The sequence below is a fragment of the Podarcis gaigeae genome (genome assembly GCF_964106915.1).
Source record: "Podarcis gaigeae genome assembly, chromosome: 5".
Classification (NCBI taxonomy): Eukaryota; Metazoa; Chordata; class Lepidosauria; order Squamata; family Lacertidae; genus Podarcis; species Podarcis gaigeae.
Window position 1 is genome coordinate 60,412,339 of NC_139681.1, and position 19,899 is coordinate 60,432,237.

The 19,899-nt window shown below is 40.4% G+C and overlaps 1 protein-coding gene across 1 annotated transcript; it reads right to left on the bottom strand.

Annotated features, from left to right (window-relative positions):
- Positions 1 to 345: 345 nt before the first annotated feature.
- On the bottom strand, positions 346 to 19,811 carry FAM168B (family with sequence similarity 168 member B). The gene is made up of 7 exons (XM_083741668.1): positions 19,442 to 19,811; positions 13,648 to 13,728; positions 10,723 to 10,806; positions 8,855 to 8,997; positions 7,240 to 7,417; positions 6,033 to 6,157; positions 346 to 5,045 (listed from the first exon to the last, which is right to left on the bottom strand). The coding sequence occupies exons 2-6, from the start codon at positions 13,715 to 13,717 to the stop codon at positions 6,045 to 6,047; spliced, it is 588 nt and encodes a 195-aa protein (XP_083597794.1). The 5' UTR covers positions 13,718 to 13,728; positions 19,442 to 19,811; the 3' UTR covers positions 346 to 5,045; positions 6,033 to 6,044.
- Between the last annotated feature and the right edge of the window lie 88 nt (positions 19,812 to 19,899).

A 19,899-nucleotide genomic window follows, 5' to 3' on the forward strand; every position in this document is an offset into this window, starting at 1 on the left:
AGCTCGTTATAATAATTCTCTGTGAAAGCATGCAGTAATATAGGATCTTTGATACCACCAGCAAAAGGGGAAAGTGAGCTATACCAACTGAAGGACTGATGCCTATTTAACACTTTTTTCATTTGAGTAAACAAAGCAGCTATTTTGATATGCTCTGGTTGATTTGAAGTAGCAAGCTAAGCATACGAAGTTACATTACAGAGCAAGGGCAGGGAACCTGGGGCTCTCTGAATGTGCAGATGCTCCATCATCTCCAGCTAGCATAGGCAACTGGAAGGTAAGATGGGAACTTTGAGACCTGTAGTTGTTCCAAGAAAAAAAAAACAAGACTAAAGGACCACGATAAGCAACACAGTCAATCTTTATTGAAAACTGAAGTATTAATACATAACAATTCCTGTTACATAAACGTGCTTTTAAGAATTTAACTCTGAGCTCATCTACTCATTGGATTGCATAAAAATAAAAATGAATTTTACACAGTTGGCTCAGAATGAAATTGCCACTCCTATGTGTTGATGCAATAGTTCAATGCAGATATGATGCTTTAAACTGGTTCTGGAAGACAACATTGACCTAAACTTGGAAAAAGTACCAATACAACTGCTTTAAGACAGTCTTCTTTTTAAAAAAAAAGTTATAAAAAAGGAAACCTGTGTCTATTTCATAACAAACACTATTACTGGGGCCTCTTGCACCTCTGTTGCATGCACTCCCCCTTTTCACCCCACAAGGGCAGCCAATAATAGCACTACAATAAAATCCCACTAACAAATCCATTCTACTAAAAACAAGTCTGTACAGCAGCAAGCTAAATGAAACTTCCCCGGTTTGCTTGCTAAGTGCTCAAAAGTCACATCAGATTGGAAAAAACCACACAGATCATGTCGGGAAATTAAGAGGTCAAACTATTTAGAATATTTTGATACACTAAGTTGGCTCCTGACACTGTGATACTCAAAATGTATTCCAAGTCACATTAGAAAGGGTCAGATGCCCCCCTGCCTTCACTATCCTGAAAAGGCAGTTCAAGAATATTGATGGTTTGAAATATTAATGCAAAAACATGCTTATGTAGCTTTTCTCCCTTCCATTTCTATTGAAGACTTACAGCCTGACTAAAGAGATCCTTCACAGATGACTCAAGACACACATGCAGCTTCCTTGCCTGCACAACCTTCCTTCTCCACTTCAGAATGAAGGGGGTTTTACAGGCTGAAATAGTATCTATACAGCACCACTCAAGTTAGTAAGCAAGGGGCTTCGAAAAAGCTCCATGTGCAGACACCCATGGAGAAAACCCCCACAACCGAACTCTGGATTTGGGGCTTAGTATTTTACATGCACAGACAGAAATGGCATTTGTACTATTTGATGTATTCTAGCAGAGTTACCCGATAGAAAATGCTATGGTGAGCCTTCACAACTATCAAGAAGTTAGTTAAAACCTCTATATGGATGCCGACTTCTTTCAGAAGCAGCCGCTAAATACCGTGTATTTACCTAACAGTGCCAACTCACCATTTTCATATAAGCAATTTAGATATTCTGCTTTGCGTAGAACAGTGTCATCCAATTTCCCTGCATTTTAATAAAACAAATTAAGCTAGCTTTACAATACTGTGCTCAACCAAGAGGAACACTGCTCATTTGATACACATAGGAGAAAGATTTGCCTAATCAATTCAAAATTCTATACAGAAATTAAGATCTGTGAACATTGGCTGACATGGAATATCCCTATGCAAATACCGTTCCATATAATTTAACCAGATTACAAGTGTTGCATTCTAAGTGGCTTTTCATTTACAGGAATTCAGCTGAAGTGAATCCCACCAAACAATATTTCCATTGTAGCATCATGCTACCTTTCATGGTTACTTTATGAGCTTGTCAGAGTACTTGAATTTCTGTAGCCTTCAACAATATTTTAGTTACACATTTATAATCAGGGTTAATAATTGAGGTTTAGTTTCCTGTCAGTAGTTAGTGCTAAACACCACTGACTAAATCTACCAATTCTTAGGCAAATGATGTTTCCATAGAATGTGACTATTTTTCTATTTTGCTCTTCTTTAAAAAAGAGACACTTAGAACGCTGTGTTATCTACCTTGGGAACGTCTCCTAAATGATCCTTTGAACATTATTCAAAAACATAACTTTTGAAGTTTAAAAGCCCAGATCCTTTTGTTTTCTGTTATTGCTGTAATTTTTGATTACATTTAAGGCTGCGTTCATTTGAAAAAGCAGCTTGATTTGAGCCTTGTCTACACTGCATTAGCTCCCTTTATAACTTTCTGGGAAGCTCCAATGCAGCCACGTACTAAAAATTTGAGGTTTTACCCCACCCACCCATGCGCACCCCCCGCCCAGGAATTCTAAAACAGGGAATGGAACAAACAGCAGAAGAAAGAATTCCACAACACCTCCTGCTGCCTATAACCCACTTGAAGTACAAACTTTCAGTTTCATATTCATGCTTTTTATTATTTGCAACAATATACCAAGCTATATACACCCCCCTCATCACTGTGCTTTTGGTTACTTCCCTATTGACTGTAATGGAGGCATGGAACTGCCTCCCCAAAAATGCCCTCTCCCTCCCTCCCACCCACAGATTAGAATTTCTGGAAGGTGCAGTATTTTTTGCAAAAAGTACTATTCCCCCCCCCTTGCAGATGAATCCCAAAACACAACTTAGAAAAAAGTGCTCGAGTGAGATCACCTAGAAAGCTGTTACTACTACTGTGTCCAAAAAAGCAAGAGGAAGCATTTGGAAATCTGAAGCTTGAGGAGAATAAATTATAACTTGTCCTTACCATTCACAAAGTGCTGCATTAGCTGAAGAGAGTTCAGAGCATTTAAGAGACTGAAGGCAGCAGTGCTTCCATTTGTTTTCAACATGTCCCCAAGAAAGCCGTATTTTCAATGCTCTTATCTGTGGCAAGAAATATTTTGTTCTAAACTTGCTAAAATGGACATTTGCCCACACTGGATGATCACTAGGTCTGTGGAGCACTTTGAAAATAAGAATTACAGATCAATTTCACAAATGGAATGGCTAAGCAGACTCGTCCAAAGCAGTACAGACTCCAAATGGTAGGGGTAGGATTTTGCTGTTGTTGTTCTCTGCATATGGGACTTTCTAAACTGCAACAAGTGCTCAAGATTAAAATTTAAATATCTTAATTTTTTGTTGTGCTAAAGGCATTTGGATCAAGGGGGCCATCTACAATGTGCTCCTTGGAAAATTAACTTTATAAAACCTTATGCTAAAACAAAAACATGAAGTGTGTCTATTATAAAATAAAGTTATCAAGGCCCTCACCTCTACAAGGATACGAGATGTGGAACCCTCCTGCCCCAGGACGGCAGTATTAAAATCAGCATGCATACTACACAGAAGTAGCTGCCAAATGCGATTTAAAAACTGATCATCCCAAAATAAAGTACAGGGATACTCAATCTCACAATTAAAAAAAGAGAAGCTTTTTGAGTAGTCTACCAACACTATAACCTAACATACAAATACCAACTTTTAACGGAACATTTTATAACCACTTACAGCACAATTTGTTGTACGCTGGAAATACTGGGAAAATAATGTCCTGTTACTGTTTACCTAAATGGTGCCAATTTAAAGAAAGCCCTTGATTGCATTTAGCACTGAAACTAAACTAAAAATAAAATCTCATAATAATTTTGGTACACAAGTGTACCACGGAATTGACTTAGGAACTTTTATAAAAACTTAAAAGTCATAGGCAAGGAATTCAGGAGTCACTCGCTGCAATGAAACACTGCATCTGCTTTCTTAATTTACTGTCTTCTAAATGCAATTTAGGAAGCAATAAGGATATGATAGGAGATTATGCCAAAATACTAATTAATGTCTTTGTACTTGATCACTTTCTAATTCAGCACTCATTTTTGGAACTCTTCCATCATGACAACTCCTACCACACTTTGTTCATAATCTATGCTGCGAGGAAACCAAGCCAAGTAAAATATTTTCAAATGGCTTGTTTGCCTTTACCATATCTAACATGTAGTTGAATTCCTTCCTATTTACATTAGTACATTTTACAAAAGCAAACTGGTTGAAATTGAATTTTTTTTAGCTGACCAGGACTGGTAAGAAAAATTATCTTGGGGTGGGGAGGGGATTGGAACCAAAGGAAATCTGATTCTACCAGAAGTGCGGAAATTTCTTTTGGACATATCATTTAAAACTGTGATTTGATTTTTTTAAAGGAGGCAAGCCATTATGTAGATAGGTTTTCCACCTAATATTCTAATGAAGTATACCTTGATGATTTATAGACAAGCTGCTTTTGCCACTGATAACCACACTTCCTGCAAAATTTCATTCTTGTCCTTAAGAATGTTTATGCAACACTGAATCTAACCCCCTCCCACTGGAAGAAAAAAGGAAATGGAAAAAAGGTATGTTTGGTAAACTGATTCTCTGCAAACTATGAACTAATTTTCCAGTCACTGAACTAGGAAAGGAAAATATCACTTAACAGTGCCCCCTTGAACTGGTGCCTTCATCAACTGAAAGTTGCTAATGTATATTATGTTTTTCTATGAAAAAAATCACTGTCACAATTCTACCTCTTAAGACCCTGCATACATTACAACAGTGCATTAGTGATACAAATTGTAAAATACTTTTCGGCTCCTTTGGATTTTGCATATGACATATTTTTTTTGCATCAGTCACAGCAGGTAGATAGCAAGCTTTGTGTGTTCTTAGACATGCATTCAACTAGATAAGATCAATAAATTTATACTCCCTTTAATCATTATAATGAGCTAAAAATTGCAAGACAGTCCACAAAACAGGATTTGCTTTAAGACTAACTGCTGGAGTTCCAAGATGTAAGATATGCAGCACTGGGAAATCTTCAGTGATGTGGAATTAGTGTTTAGCAAAGGATTGCAAGCATTCAGAAGAAATAAGTCCTGGTTGGAGGCATGAGGGCTTCAGCACCAACTTTTAAACCTCAGTTACTTGATTGCATATCTCCCATCTTCAAACCTACATTCAAAGAAGGGTAAGAAGGCAACTAAGTAAATGTCTGACCTCATGTAACAAGATCCATGCAATGTCAAATATAGAAACAATGCAAATGTGGCACATAATAGTTACTTCTGCACTCAGACTCGCCTTGTTCCATATACTCACCAAGAACTGGCAGATTCATAGCTTGTGCTCAACAGCAAGATAGCCCTATTCTTCTGTCTGCCTCCTCAATCTAACCTAGCAGATTTCACTTTCAGAGCTCATCTATCCAACCTGTACTAGAAAGCCTAGAAACCCCATGACTCAAGACAGTCAGATTCTGCAAATGGATCAGAACATTCTAGCAGAGTAATCAGATCCTCAGTCAAAGAGATATATGTAATATGTTAAAACAAAAATCAACAGTAAATGCCCCGTTTCATGCAATTAACAGCTGCTCAAAGCTTGTTTTAGCTTCTTTTAACTCCTGACTATCTTAGTCAGGAAAATTGAATGAGGGAGACCCTTCCATCAGGGAACTCCATGTGCTGCTGGATCATATTAAGAGGCAGTGCAGCTGTTAGCTAAAGCTAACTCTCATCAGTACTCTCCACTGAAACCCACACAGTTCCGAATCCAAATGCCAAATTCAAAAATTTCTCTGCCAAGTATTCATCCAAGGAGCCCAAAGCACAAAAGCGACATAGGTATAGGTGGGTCTTTAACCAGGTAAATAAATCTTGCTTCATTTTATTTTTAAATTTCTTTTCTACAGAGTGAAAAACTATACATGGATATAAGACACTCTTCAGAAAGCCAAAACACTGTGGTTGTAAAACATTCTTTCCCAGAAACAAGCAATGTTTAAAAACATATAACCATGCCTGACATTTACAGGTGACACATACCAAAGCACCTACTATCAAAAAAGCACCTCAGAAAAAGTTATAACTTATCCTGTGACTTGTGCTAGATTTCTAGCAAAGACGTTGCTATGATTGTTACAACCATACCAGTACTTACACTGTGTGGTAATCACCACTGTGGGGGCACGTAGCTATAGGTTGGCGTTCCTGGGGCCCGATAGGTGGGCATTGTAACTGGGTGTGGGGCTACAGGAGTTGGGGAATGCGTTGTCAACAAGGTACCTGAGGAGCAAAGAATATTTTCATAATAATGTTGCTTTAATTTAGAAGTCAACATATCGATAAAAACTTACATAGGATTTAAAAGGAACATCGTTTTGCAAGCTTGTGGCCATGTGTCCCTTTTGCTCTCCCCCCCCCCCCCCAATTTTGTAGCAAGAAAAGGAGAGAAAGTTACACACCGAGAGGCAGGTATATCATCCTAGTTTGGGGCCGAGACAGCGTGTCTCATGATGCTACTTCATGTGTTACATGGAACAGGAAAGGTTTTTAGGAGTTCGACTCTCCCACTTCCTGCCCCAAGTACATCTACATCCTCTGAGCAGCTCTTCAGCTTGCAGTATTTCCCCACTGTATAAAAATGCTTCATATAAAATTTATCAGTAGAATTGGGTGACATGGTTCATAAATCAAACCAAGCCAAATCATGGCTCTGAAGGAACACATGACTGTGTGAGATTTGAGAGAGGGGATCAAAGTCACTTTGTGCCTCCCCATTGCTCTGCTGGCTGTGACCATGGTTTGGTTTAGCATGTTGTCTAAACCTGGGATCATGGCTTAGCTCTCCTGGACAGACCTTAAGCTGTGTAAACCATAGGGCAAACAGCTTGTGGTTAGTCTGTGGAAAGCTAAACCATGACCCCTGCTTCACAGAACACACTAAATCAAGCCAGGACTCAGGGCAGTGCAGCAGCAGAATAACCAAGGAAGAGTAAAGAGGCCACAATCTTTGCCCCTGGAAGCCCACACTAAGCAATGTGTGAACCAGGCCAAAGTCTCAAGTTAAAATCCAACCACCACTCAAGTGTATGGGCAGCAGATTTCAGACAAATCAGAGTAGTTAATGCACATTAACTTGTGAAACTCATGTGCTACAGGATGATCTGACTTCTAGTCCTAAATGGCACTTTTTTGAAATATTGTTATCAGTCATGGTAGCCAAGAAAGTACAGATATACAATATCCACTTATCACAAGTTGCACGAGAATTTACATGCATTATCAAACTGGCCACACTGATTGCTATCAAGTGAGACTAAATACTGACCCTGGCCCAGAATGTAGTATAACAAAAATCTATTTACCTGCTGACATTGCCATTGTGGTCCCAGCCACCATTCCCATAGTGACACCATTTCCTCTGGGGGGCGGAATTGGTGCTGGGTACATAGTTGCTGGCATTCCATTGGGTTGCACAACTGTAGTGTGATGAATTACGTGGGGTGGTGCTGCATATAAAGGCTGTGTGTAATAAGTGCCTTGCTGTTGGGGAAAAATAGTTGGTTTAGTAAAATCCTTGCCACCACTGCATGCATCCTAAAAGGGCACACAAAACCATTTCAGGAAAAATACAATTAAGTTCAGACCACAGATATAATTTGGAGTGGTGGGGTGTGTGAGAGAGATCAAAGGCAGAAAATTACATCTCTTTCCTCCTCTGACATTACGACTCAGGTGGGAGTTGGACCCCTGAAAAAGCAAACAAACCCACAACACTTGCCTTGTTAATCTCTAATTGAACTGTCACTATTCTCACACCTGAAGTCTCACATTTTGTTTCCAAAAAGCAAGATCGCCTTTGTACTGAGATCCTGTAATTTTATCAGCTTAAATCTTTGGGATAGTTTAATAAAGCAGGGTTATCTTTCTTTTTTGCTTCACCCTGCATGCCACAAGACAGTAATTCAGAATCCAGACATTTATGTCTATTGTTTGTATTTGCAACTATTTCTCTTAAGAGAAAACAAGCATTTTAAAGATGGAGTTCATTCACAAGCCTGTTTCTATGCATGTTTATTTTTGTCTGAAGTTTGTCTCTGACATCTGTTAGGAAAGGGTGCACAGGAAGGTAGCTTTAGGTATATATTTATATGTGAATCTGGTCAAGTACAACACCCACAATTGGGGACTTGCATAAAGCTAAAAGATTCTTTGCACACAGAAATCTAGACACCCAGGGGAAGGATTATATATAGCTTTTTACATCTGTGTTTTATATCCATGGAGTCTTAATGTGTGCAATGTTCCTACTTGCCATCTGAGTGGCAAAGCTCAGTTGCAGGTTTACACCTCAGTTATTTGTAGGCAGAGATTTTGAGGAAAGGTGAAAATTGAATCTAGAGGAGAGGGTGGAAGGCACAGAAAAAACCTTTTCAGCTGATGCAAGTAATTTTATCCATCTTGATACTTATTTTTAGGCCCCATTTTAAAAAGAGCTCATTTAATATTTATATAAATGCAAATCTTTCTTCCATGGTACTCGAGACAACATACTTATGGTTCTCAAGCAGTTTCTCACTCAGGCACCGGTCAGACCCTGGTCTCCTTAGGTGCAGCAAGTTTACTGTTTCATGTGCCTTCTTTCAGATCATTCAACTGAACCTTTTTTAAAGAATTGATTTATAAAATTTCCATGCTGATACTGGGATATGTGGCCTACATTACTGTGCCCTTGCCACACAGCAGCCATATTTACCAAAACAATAACATCACCACATATTTCCAAGAATGATAATGCTCAGAAAAATCAGATATTCCCACAAGTACAGTAACCTAACAGAGTAATGTAAAGCAAGAGCAACCGAAGTCAAAACTTTCTGCATAACACACTGATCCTACAGAAAATACTAACAGAGTAGAGAAGGATAGCATTCTGGGCTGTTACAGAATTAATGCAAACAGTAAATCTATATTTTTTACCTGTGCATATGGATTCTGCTGTGGATAGGCACTTCGAACCGGATACACTGCAGTCTGATAGGGGTTGGGTGATGAAGAATAGGGAGGCACTGCACCACTGGTAGGTGAACAGGAGACTTTATATGGTGTGCCTGGTGTATAACCTATAAACAGAAAAAAACAAATTTAATTTTTTTTGCTGAGCGTTAATCAGATTTATTTAAGACACCTGGGCACAAATGTGAGCCTTCCATTAAGCCGTTTGAATGCACATACATGCTTTCATAATTTCTAACAATCAAGCAGATTAATAAACCACAACAATTAGTAACATCCATTAAATTTTCTAGTGAAATAGAATCTGCTACCACACACAATTCAATAATCAAAAACAACAACAACAGAATATCGAAGAGTAGTACAGGTATTAAGGTTGGTCAATATAGTACTTGGGTTTTAGGTAAAGCACAACAGTTAGGTAAAGTTAGGTAAAGCACAACAGAAATGTTGTACTTTATTTACCAGATATAGATATAGGGAAAACAAACAACACTCATCTTGTAATAATCTCTTACAATAACTTTCTTTAGATCTTGGAATACAAATACACACAGAGCGAAAAACAATAATCCTGGATCCAGAACAGATCTGAACCTGGTTGCTAAAACCCCCAGGGGGTGGGGGCAAGGGGTTCAAGAGGATGGTGCCTAATTCTAAAATTGGGTAGGATGTGGAGCTGGACGGACAAGGCACAATTATTAAAAAATGGAGGGATGCCCTGCACAGTGAGGGGACCTTGGTTCAAACAACCCTTGACCACCTTTTGCTCCAACAATCAAGAAAAATAATGGCTATACAGTGCACCTTCCTTCTCCACCCCACCCTCAGCAACAACAATCAGGAATACTGTGCACTGGTAAACAGTCCATTACCCAATAGGTTGTAGCAGTATCCCCACATGCAGGGAATACCAAGGAAAGAATACACAGTGTCACCAGGAAGCCCCCGTTGTGCAAACCCCAGTAAACTCTGTGATGCACGCAGAAGGGAACATGGAGTACATGTTGGCGAATACCCAACACTCCTCTCCATCTTACTGCCAAAAACTTATGACTCATTTATCTTCACAGGATAAGAGCAAAAGACAAAAAGCAGAACAAACAAAATGCAGATAGTGTTCCATTGCAACTCCCTACATTGGATGATAAGGTTTAGTCTTAACTTCCTCAGTATGTGAATAACCAATTGCAAGTGCCAAGGAGACTACCCACGTGAGAGTGGGAACTAGGCTGAAGAACATCAACTGGAAGAGTATACAGGAGGCAGAACCCTCTCTTGCACGTTCACCCTCTAATGAGCACCAAGTCACAGAACCCTACTGCGGGCAATACCTAATATTTACCATCCCCATGTCTCTCAACAGGGCACCAGGTTGCCTTCGACATACAGAGGGAAGAAATCATAGAATCGAAGGGACCCCAAGGGCCATCTAGTCCAACCCCCTGCAATGCAGGAAACTCAACTAAAGCAACCATGACAGATGGCCATTTAACATCATATTCCAACCCGTAGTGTCATGCCTCCCAGAATCAAGGCCTATAATGGGAAATGGGAGTGGTGGAATTATCTGTGAGAGTTAATTAGGACATCAGTTCCTTTCCAGAGTACATGACAGACAAATGCCATGGATGCAACAGTACCTAGCATGGAGCTGGGGAAAGATGAACCTGCTACCTCTGTCTGTCACACTCCTTTCTCAAACATAGCAACAACAAAAAGTTTGGCTACTCAGTTTCTTTGTTTCAGAAATCCTCTGCAGATGCCAAACAAATATCACTATTCCCACCCAATGCTTTATATGGTTGACTTTGACATGTCTGCATACATACCTGTTTGGAATGTAGGATTTGCTGCAGGGTACATATTTGGAGAATAGGCAGGAGCAGCAGCTGCATAGCCCATTGGGAATCCAGCTAAGAGAAAACAGTTGAAAATTACTTTTAGAAATACCTTCAATGATCTACTTGTATTGTTTTCCAAGCTTACAACTAATTAAAATAAGGTGAACATGACTTTTTTCAATTGTATCTCTGTAATGTAATCAAGCCCATGATTAATATTGTGAGGCTTCAGGCTATAAACCAGGGGCATCCAATGTCGTGCCCTCCAGATGCTGTTAGGCTCTAAACCCCTCCAGCCCTTGCCAGCTGTAAGGCTACAGGACATGTCTAATCATGGCCATCTAACCCCTATGCTTCCAGGCCAACTGCACAAAGATAAAAAACTGCTTCAGTCAGCCAAAAAGAGGTTGAAATTATACAGTGCAATGTAGCCACTTTTCTGAGGAGATCTTCATAGGATAGGCATGAACAATAAACCAAATGTATTATATAGTACAGGGGTCAGCAACCTTTTTCAGCCATGGGCCAGTCCACCATCCCTCAAACCATGTGGTGGTCCAGACTTAATTATTATTTTTTTTGGGGGGGGAAATGAACAAATTCCTGTGCCCCACAAATAACCCAGATATGCATTTTAAATAAAAGCACACATTCTACTCATGTAAAAACATGCTGGTTCCCGGACTGTCCGCAGGCCGTATTTAGAAGGCGATTGGGCCACATCCGGCCCCCGGGCCTTAGGTTGCCTACCCCTGATATGGTACATTGCCACATATGAAATGGCTATGGATCTATTTCATTGTGTTTGTTGCCCATGCATCAGGAAGTTGTGATCAGGTGTGGATGCCAGCCAGATGCATAGGCTTCAGAATGGCAGGTGTCTATCCTTAATCTATACTATGCAAAGCCACTCCAACTCTCTAGAATTATTTTTTTTAAAAAAATAACCTCTGCACAGTTATATGCTACTACTTGTGCATTCTGCTAATTCCAAAGTCCAATTAACTGTATTTTAGATGCTGGAGGATGAGGACTGTAAAGCACTCCCATCCACATAATACACAGTAAATAGTAAATGCTAAGACCTTCAATATTACTACCACCCAGTATAGCACTTTTCCTATGTATTCAGAGAACTGTTTTTAAGATTACAAAGTAGAACTGATACTAGGGACTCTTGTGGTTTGTACGAGCCTATGTGTGTAAGCGAGAAATTCAGCAGCAGGTCCTTAAACCCTGCTGCTGGGTGGGGGAGTCTTTTGCTTTATGACTCATTTTTGTAGACAAACCTTTAACTGATGTATGCTCTCTGTTTTGTAGTTTCATATTTAATATGAGTCACTTCAGGAATTCTTTGTGGAAAGCAAAACACAGGTAAATAAAAAAAATAAAAAGCTCTAAATAATATTAAAGTCACCTCTAATATTCTCACTCTCAACTACTTTTTACAACAGGGAGATATTTTAATGAGTTATAACATAATAATTTATAATAGCATTCAAATGTATATTTTCAATGGTATGGACAGCCTCAAATGAGACAACAGCAACAGCAGACTATTTTGGCTAACTAAGCACTTCTACACGGAGAAACAAAGGGTGAAAAGCACAATGCTTTAAAGACACGCACTGGCAGAAAACGATGTTAGGGACACACAGGAAGCTACCGGGCCAGACCAGTGGCCCAACTAGCTCAGTAATGTCAACACTGACCTAGCAGCAATTCTGCAGGGTTTCAGGCAGGGAATCTTTCCCAGCTCTACCAGGATCAATCCTAGGACCATATGAATAGAAAGCAAATGCTCTGCCACTGAGCTATGGCCCTTCCTGTGTTCTCTTATCTGCAGTTAGTTACAGGACAAAGGTTAAGCCTGCATCCAAAGCATTTTTCTATTTGTATGTATTCTTTTCAAAATAAAAAGCAAGTTCAAAACTGGCCGGGTTCAGACATCATGAAAAACCAAATTGTGGCCTTAGCCTGAATGCTAATCCCCACAACAACCCTGTGAGGTAGGTTAAGAGGCTGTGACTGGCCCAAGGTCATCCAGTGAGCTTCATGACTAAGTGGGGATTTGAACCCTGATCTCTTAGGTCCTAGCCCAAGATTCTAACCACTGCACCACACTGGCTTCCTAGAGTACTTCTGCTATGGAACAGCTATATAAATCAAGTAGGTAAAGAAAAATTGCAAAAGCAAAATGTCACTTGGAGAAAGATTTGAAGTATTTCCCTTGGAGCTTAAACTTGTTTTATTCTGTATTGCTTTATGTGATGTTTCAATGTGTTGTAAACCGCTTTGAGATTTTTTTTCTTTAAAATATGAATGGTATAAAAGTGAAATTAATTATAATAATAATAATCAAACTGCATGAAACAGTAAGTTGTTTATATGCTGCCATTTAAGAAAGGTTAGTTTAAGCTAAAACAGTTAGAAACCAGCAATTTAAACTAATGTTCAAATCACCTGCAGCTTTCAGAAATGCAGGTAGGAAAAAGTGTCTCCTCCAACCCAAACACTATACATAGTCCTTCCCATTCCTTGTGGCCTCAAAAGGGCAGAAACTATCAGCACAGCTCTCTGCCTAAACATAGATTTACACTGCAGGCATTGTACATTCCCTTGACCTTCTGGATTCTGGTAGTCTAAGAGCAATCCTCTGTTTGTGGCTGCCCTTACAGCCAAATAAAATGCCTCTGTGGTTCTGACATGACATGACAACACTCGGTCCACTTTTCTCTCTGGAGCTATTTGTGCAGTCCACAGGCAATATGTGAAGTTTGTCACTCAGGTACTTACTTGGGAGTAACTGCTACTGCTCTACACCAATGCATCCTGAAGTTAGGTTTACTACAATGTCCAGTTTGATTAATAGACAGCACCCAGGTAATACATTTAAGAGATTCAGTTACATACCTGGATAACCAATTCCTTTGGCATTTGCATAGGGAACCCCAGATGATCCAGGACTATAAACAGGATTCATGATTTCGGAAACTATAGGGGGAAAGCATTTGTATAGAAAAAGAATAGGGAGTCTTAGTCATCAACGTTCAACTAAAATGTGAAGCAGTAGGAATCCAATATTATCAACTACATTGCCACAAAGTCCCTCTTAATAAGTCCTTTATTTTAATTGTGCAACTAAGATTTTGTTAACATATATGGCTATATGTTGTACCTTTCATGATATCTGGGGATGTATTACATGAGATGCAATAAAACTGTCAACAGTTGTTACTGCTATCTAGAAAAAGAACCATTTCTCAAGAGTGGTCTTTAATTTATAACAGGTAGACAAAATGGCACACCTCAAATGGTGTAATCCCAAACACATTTATTCACTCAGTATCACAAAAGGTTAATGACTCTTGCTCTCCTTTTAAGTATGCTTGGGATTGCAGTCTAAAGCACTGTAGATGAGCACAATTGACAAAGATGAGACAAGCAGTTTCTGACACTACGTTTTGAAGTGCGGTTCATAGTCTGTCTTTACTTTTGAAAACAAGATGTCCCATATAAAGACGGTGTCTGTCAAGAGCAAAAAGAAGCCCCACTGTGACCTACGGAGCTTACTCATTACAGCATGCTTAGGATTCCATCCTTAAGTCACCAAAGACTTGTCTTGCCATCGTGCGAAGTACATAATGCAACTATCTGGGAGAAATTGAGCAGTTTTCAGCCTGATGGCTGATTGGCTGGGAAACTGTCTGGGAACTCAATGTACAGTATGTTGCCTGCAGTTCCATGATGGAAAAAAAAAGTGGACTATAAATGTACTAGACAAATAAGCAAAACATACTACTAGTTTGGCTTCTTGGTGTTCGGTCAATAAGTAGAGCACAACAAATATAAGGTGAGAAACCGGTGGCATCACCTACCATGATGTGTGAGTGAATTCAAGCATAGTTTAAGTCAGGGTTCAGTATTATGAGAACAAGCCTCTGGCCTGAGTGCTTTCCCACTCCTCTTGCATGGGGACAAGGTGACCACAAGCCTCTACTTCCATTTTAGATTAACTGCAGTTTGGTGCCCCATGAGAAACAAACTATGATTAATCCCAATGACAGTTGAAACAGCGCAAGTGGAAAGGTTTTCTCATCCATCCATGTAATTGAAATCAATACGCACTACAGCATATAAGATCAAGCTTACACATTTCATTTTGGAAATGAAGCTATGTCCCCCAGACTACGTATGGGTAATAGTTCATAAACTTCATGAACTATGGCTTAAAGTTAATGATGGGTTGTCAATATATGCATGACAACAGCAAGCTATGATAGGGCGTTTGTACTTTTAAAATTTGTGTAAAGAAGAAATTGAGGCAGCTGCCGTTTCTTTCACCCCTTTGTGACAAACTATCATTGCCAAAATTCCACTTCTTTAAAAGTAAGTACAGTGGTGCCTCGCTAGACGAAATTAATCCGTTCCGCGATTCTCTTCGTCTAGCGGTTTTTTCGTCTTGCGAAGCAAGCCCATTGACAGCTTAGCGGATTAGTGCTAGAGCTGTCAAGCGGCTTCCAGCGATCAGCTGTTAAGCGGCTTATCAGCGGAACAGCTGATAAGCGGCTTAGCGGCTTAGGAAAAGGGCAAAAAAAGCAAAAAAAAAAAAAAACCCGCTGGGGGACGCAAGATTTTTTCGTCTTGTGAAGCAACCCCATAGGGAAATTCGTTTTGCGAAGCGCCTCCAAAACAGAAAAACCCTTTCGTCTAGCGGGTTTTTCGTCTTGCGAGGCGTTCATCTTGCGGGGCACCACTGTATCCCTGTTCTCAGTCACATATGGTAACTAAAACAAAACAAAAAAAATTCTTTCCAGTAGCACATTAAAGACCAACTAAGTTAGTTCTTGGTATGAGCTTTCGTGTGCATGCACACTTCTTCAGATACCTCATACCAAGAACTAACTTAGTTGGTCTTTAAGGTGCTACTGGAAAGAATTTTTGTTTTGTTTTGACTATGGCAGACCAACACGGCTACCTATCTGTATATGGTAACTAGAGAGAGAAAAGCCCACTTTTCGTGTATGCTTAAAGAACCACGTTATGGCCTGTGTTGCAAGCAATTATTGAAAGCCGATTCTAGGTTTGAAATGATTGGAGGTTACAGTTGTAGAACACTGATCACAATACTCAAGGGTGCAAATATGAGGGATGTGTAAGCACCTTAACTGTGTCTTTATTTTCAACTCAAGACCTTTCAGAACTGAATCACTGGAGTGCTTTTCACACTTTTCTGAGTACTTAAAGAGCAATTTAGCTCTTCTGGATTGCAGACATCTTATGTTATTAGTCTACTGATATCAACAGAACCTACTTTCCTTCAGTGCACTTAAGACTGGGGCATAAGGGAAACAGCATCAAAAATAATAATTTTACATTGCAAAATGCTGGTAAAGTTGTGTCTGGCCCTAGCATTTTTTGAAAGACCAGAATGTACACCATTTGAATCATAATCAAAAATATTCATTTAAACTAACCTAGTGACAATAGTTTACAGAACAGAATTCCAAAGAAGCATTGTACCTCCGTAATTCTGAAGAAAATTATAGAAAAGTGGGTCAATGATGATTCTTCCACAGCTTGAGGCCTTAAATGCAAGATTATTCTGATATTGTTCATTTCTATATCAGCAAAAAATCAATCTTAAGTGTGCAGCACTAATGCTCTGGAACTCTCTGCTTATTAACATCAGGCAGGCACCTTCACTGTACTAACACCTGATAAAAACTTATTTGTTTAGGAAAGTATACTCAATTTGTTTTTAAAAAAATGTATACTAGCTGATGTTATTTTTAAATAACCATTTTAGTTATTCTACTTTATGCAAACTGCTTAAAGATGTTTATCTTTTGATTAAGTGGTCTATAAATTATGTTTAATACATAGATTAGAAAACAAGGAAACTGACCTCTAGTATAAATGCCACTTCTGCCAATAATCCTCCTACAACATTTTGATGAAATTAGTAGTGAAACTGGGTAGGATAAACTGAGCTAAGATGAAGCTGTTTGATGAACAGAAAGCATACTTATATATATATATATAAAAACTAGACACTTTTTGGGCTGAAGGGTGAACTGCATGTATCCCACAGATAACAGTGTTTGAGAAGTTCTGCTGTTTTATGAGCTTCAAACTTTTATAACATTTACAATTATAGGCTTCTCTAAAAAGATTATATCTGAGAAGACAGAAAGTCTAGTCAAATTAGTAGGGTGCTACTATCAACATCTTACATTTTTATGATTATGTTTAAATCCTCCTCATGTCTTTGCAAAAAATAAGCAACCTAAAGAATAAAATGTATGTGTTTAGGTGTTAGAAGAACATATGTCGTTAAAAGTTATGTGGGTACCCTGAAAACCCAAGACAAGACTAGAGTGGCAGTAGGTCTTGAAAGATGGGGAAAGTTATAGGGAAGAAACATTAGTTAAAAGAATTTCAAAACTTGACTTTCAGGACACAATGACATTCACAATGCAGTGTACAAAGTTTCTCAGTGGAAACATAACATATGAAACCATCATATTAAAGCCACATTACATTATCTCTTTAAAATAAACAATACCAATTAATTTAAAATACAGAATGAAATAAAAATGGCCAAGTTTTCTCTTTAGAAGTTTCAATAATCAGGCCACAAGTATTTTCTGAGCAAGGTAATTCCACAAATATGTGGCCACCATCAAGAATCTGGTCCTTGGTATTAATCATTACTTCTTTTATTGACAAGATAGAGAGCAGGGCCTCAGAAGATGGTCTTAAGGCCCAAGTTGGCTGACAACTGCAAGTGGGTTCTGGTTCCAAATCAGATAACCTGGTTCCTAATAAGGCCAAAATCAAGAAAATCAGGTTGACTGCTCCGCTGACCACAAAACTAAAAACAGTAATATTCTGCTGCCTAGAAGTTAGAACTGAATGCAAATGGCCAGAGAATTGACAAAAAGGAAAACTGTAGCAGAAACAGCTGGAAAGGGTATAGTCATAGTGAAGAACAACTAACAGAAACAAACGAGTTACTGCTCAGGGTTATGACAATGACAAGCTAAGTTCTAATGTAAGGCATTTGGTTTATTCAAGCATGATATAGATGGCACAAATATAGAAAAAGAAAAGCTCAAATGCCAGATGTGAGGATACTTTGTCTGCCTGTTAGCTTGTATTCAAAAAACAAAGCAAACTCCAATCTATCCCTTTCAGAGTAAGGTTAAAATCAAGGCAGCACACATGGCAGCAATGTTTCTCCATTACTATATGGTTGCAATCCTAGAGATTAGATTAAGATGTACAGACAAGAGCCAAATATTGTTATTAAGGAAACTCTCAAACCACACTTGATAATAATTAAAACAGACAACACAAACATATTCTTTGGCTTATAATGTCATTAAAAAGTATTTTAAACAAGTGATACCAGTCTACTGCAAATCAGTCTAAAAGGCCTTCAAGTGCTCTATTTTTATTATAGAGATGACTATAGAGCAAGTTGGATAAAAAAATTAAGGAAAACATCATGAGGGTATCATTATGTATATTCTGTATTTGATGTTTGGACTTAGAGCCATTTCAAGGATGATCTGCCTTATCTGTGCACATATGCAACCTGAATTGGTATACCCAAATATGGAAACTAAGGTCCAACGGATATTTAAAGGATCCAGTTTAAGGAACATGGCTGCTAAGACAAGACCTGCTTTAAACAAGTTAGCCATTGACATATTGCAAGGACACTTGAACCTCTTTGGCAAACTGCTCCAAAACATACATAGCAAGTCTCAGAATGTGCATATACAACATATGCCTAAAATGAAGTGATGGGCAGCCCAATCCTGCATGTTTATTTGGAAGCATTAAGTGGCACCGTAGGGTGATAAGAAAATAGCCGTGCAATCTGGTCCACATGTCTATGTTAAAAAGCCATCAACTGCTTTCAGTGGAAGCTACCTCCATGTCAGCGTGCACAGACAGGCCTGCTGCCATTAAACACGCGAGACCCACGAAGCCCACCCACGTTATTCAAGACTGAGCCTTGAAAGACACAGCAGGTAGGTATAACGGGCGCGATCGTCTCTCTCAGAGACCGCCTCCAATAAGCGCAAACCGGTTTAAATCCTAAAACGCCGTTTTCTTTGTCACCGCGGAGCGTCGGGGAAAAGTAAGCGGCCCAAGAAATTCCAGGGCAATTGAGCAGATCCTTTTCTGTGCAAGAGACGCAGCCGCCCCCGCTCCCAAAGCTAGGCCGAGAAAAGCCTTTAAAGTGACCTCTCCCCCCTCCCCCAGCACAAAATAGAAGGAGAAAGACTGGGGAGAGTTAATGCGCCCGCAAAGCATCGCCGTTAAGCAGCACGGCTAGGTGCAAAAAGGGAAAGGAGAAGGGGGGGGGGAATATGCGAAGGAACGAAAGCGGCTGATCGCCCCCGGAAAACGCGAGGAGCAGAGCTGCTGCAGGTCGCCCGCGGGCGCGAGTCTGCGGCCCCGGCCTTGCCTCGGCCAAGCATCCCTCGCCCGGGGCCTTGCAAGGGAACTGACTGCAGCGCCGCCGGGGAGCGACTAGGCCAGCCAAGGGGAGGGAGCCCGCCGGGCAGCTGTTCTGGCCGCGGCCCCGAAAGCCTGCAGAGGCCGGGAGCTGCAGGTACGAGGACGGCCGACCACCTCGGCCTCCCCTCAGGGCAGGGGCTGCGGGGGGGGGGGGCGCTCCTTCGCTTACCAGACTGCGGCGCTTCGTCGCGGCGGCGGCCCCGGCCCGGCTGTCGCTCTCTCGCTCTCGGGGCCTGAGGCGGGAGGGTGCCAAGCCTGGGCGGGGTGTGTATGTGTGTTAGTGCCGCCTGGAGCTGCCGCTACCACAACTACGAGCCCTTCCTGGCTGCGCCTTCCCGTCTCTCTCTCTCTCTTCCAGAGAACTGCGCAGCAACCTAGCGGCCCAAAACGTCACATCCGCCCGTCGGCTGGGTGCAGAGGATGGACGGCGGTGGCAGCGACGAGAGCCGCGCGCGCCTGAAGCCCCCCAAAGCGAGCAGAAAGCCGCTGTCACGTGCGGGGGGAGAAAGGCTCCTTCGCTGCCGCGGCTCCCTGTCACGTGGTCGCAGGAGCCGTCGCGCTCTGCTGTTCTACCCCCTCCCGCCCCCTCAAACTGCAAAAGAAGCAAAGGAGTCGACGGCTGTTTTG

Coding starts and splice junctions, on each gene's coding strand:
- FAM168B (XM_083741668.1), bottom strand. CDS start 13,717: ATGAATCCTGTTTATAGTCCTGGATCATCTGGGGTTCCCTATGCAAAT. Junction 7,418..8,854: donor AGCAGAATCCATATGCACAG/GTAAAAAATATA, acceptor TTTCCCCAACAG/CAAGGCACTTATTACACACA. Junction 6,158..7,239: donor CACAATGGCAATGTCAGCAG/GTAAATAGATTT, acceptor TTTGCTCCTCAG/GTACCTTGTTGACAACGCAT.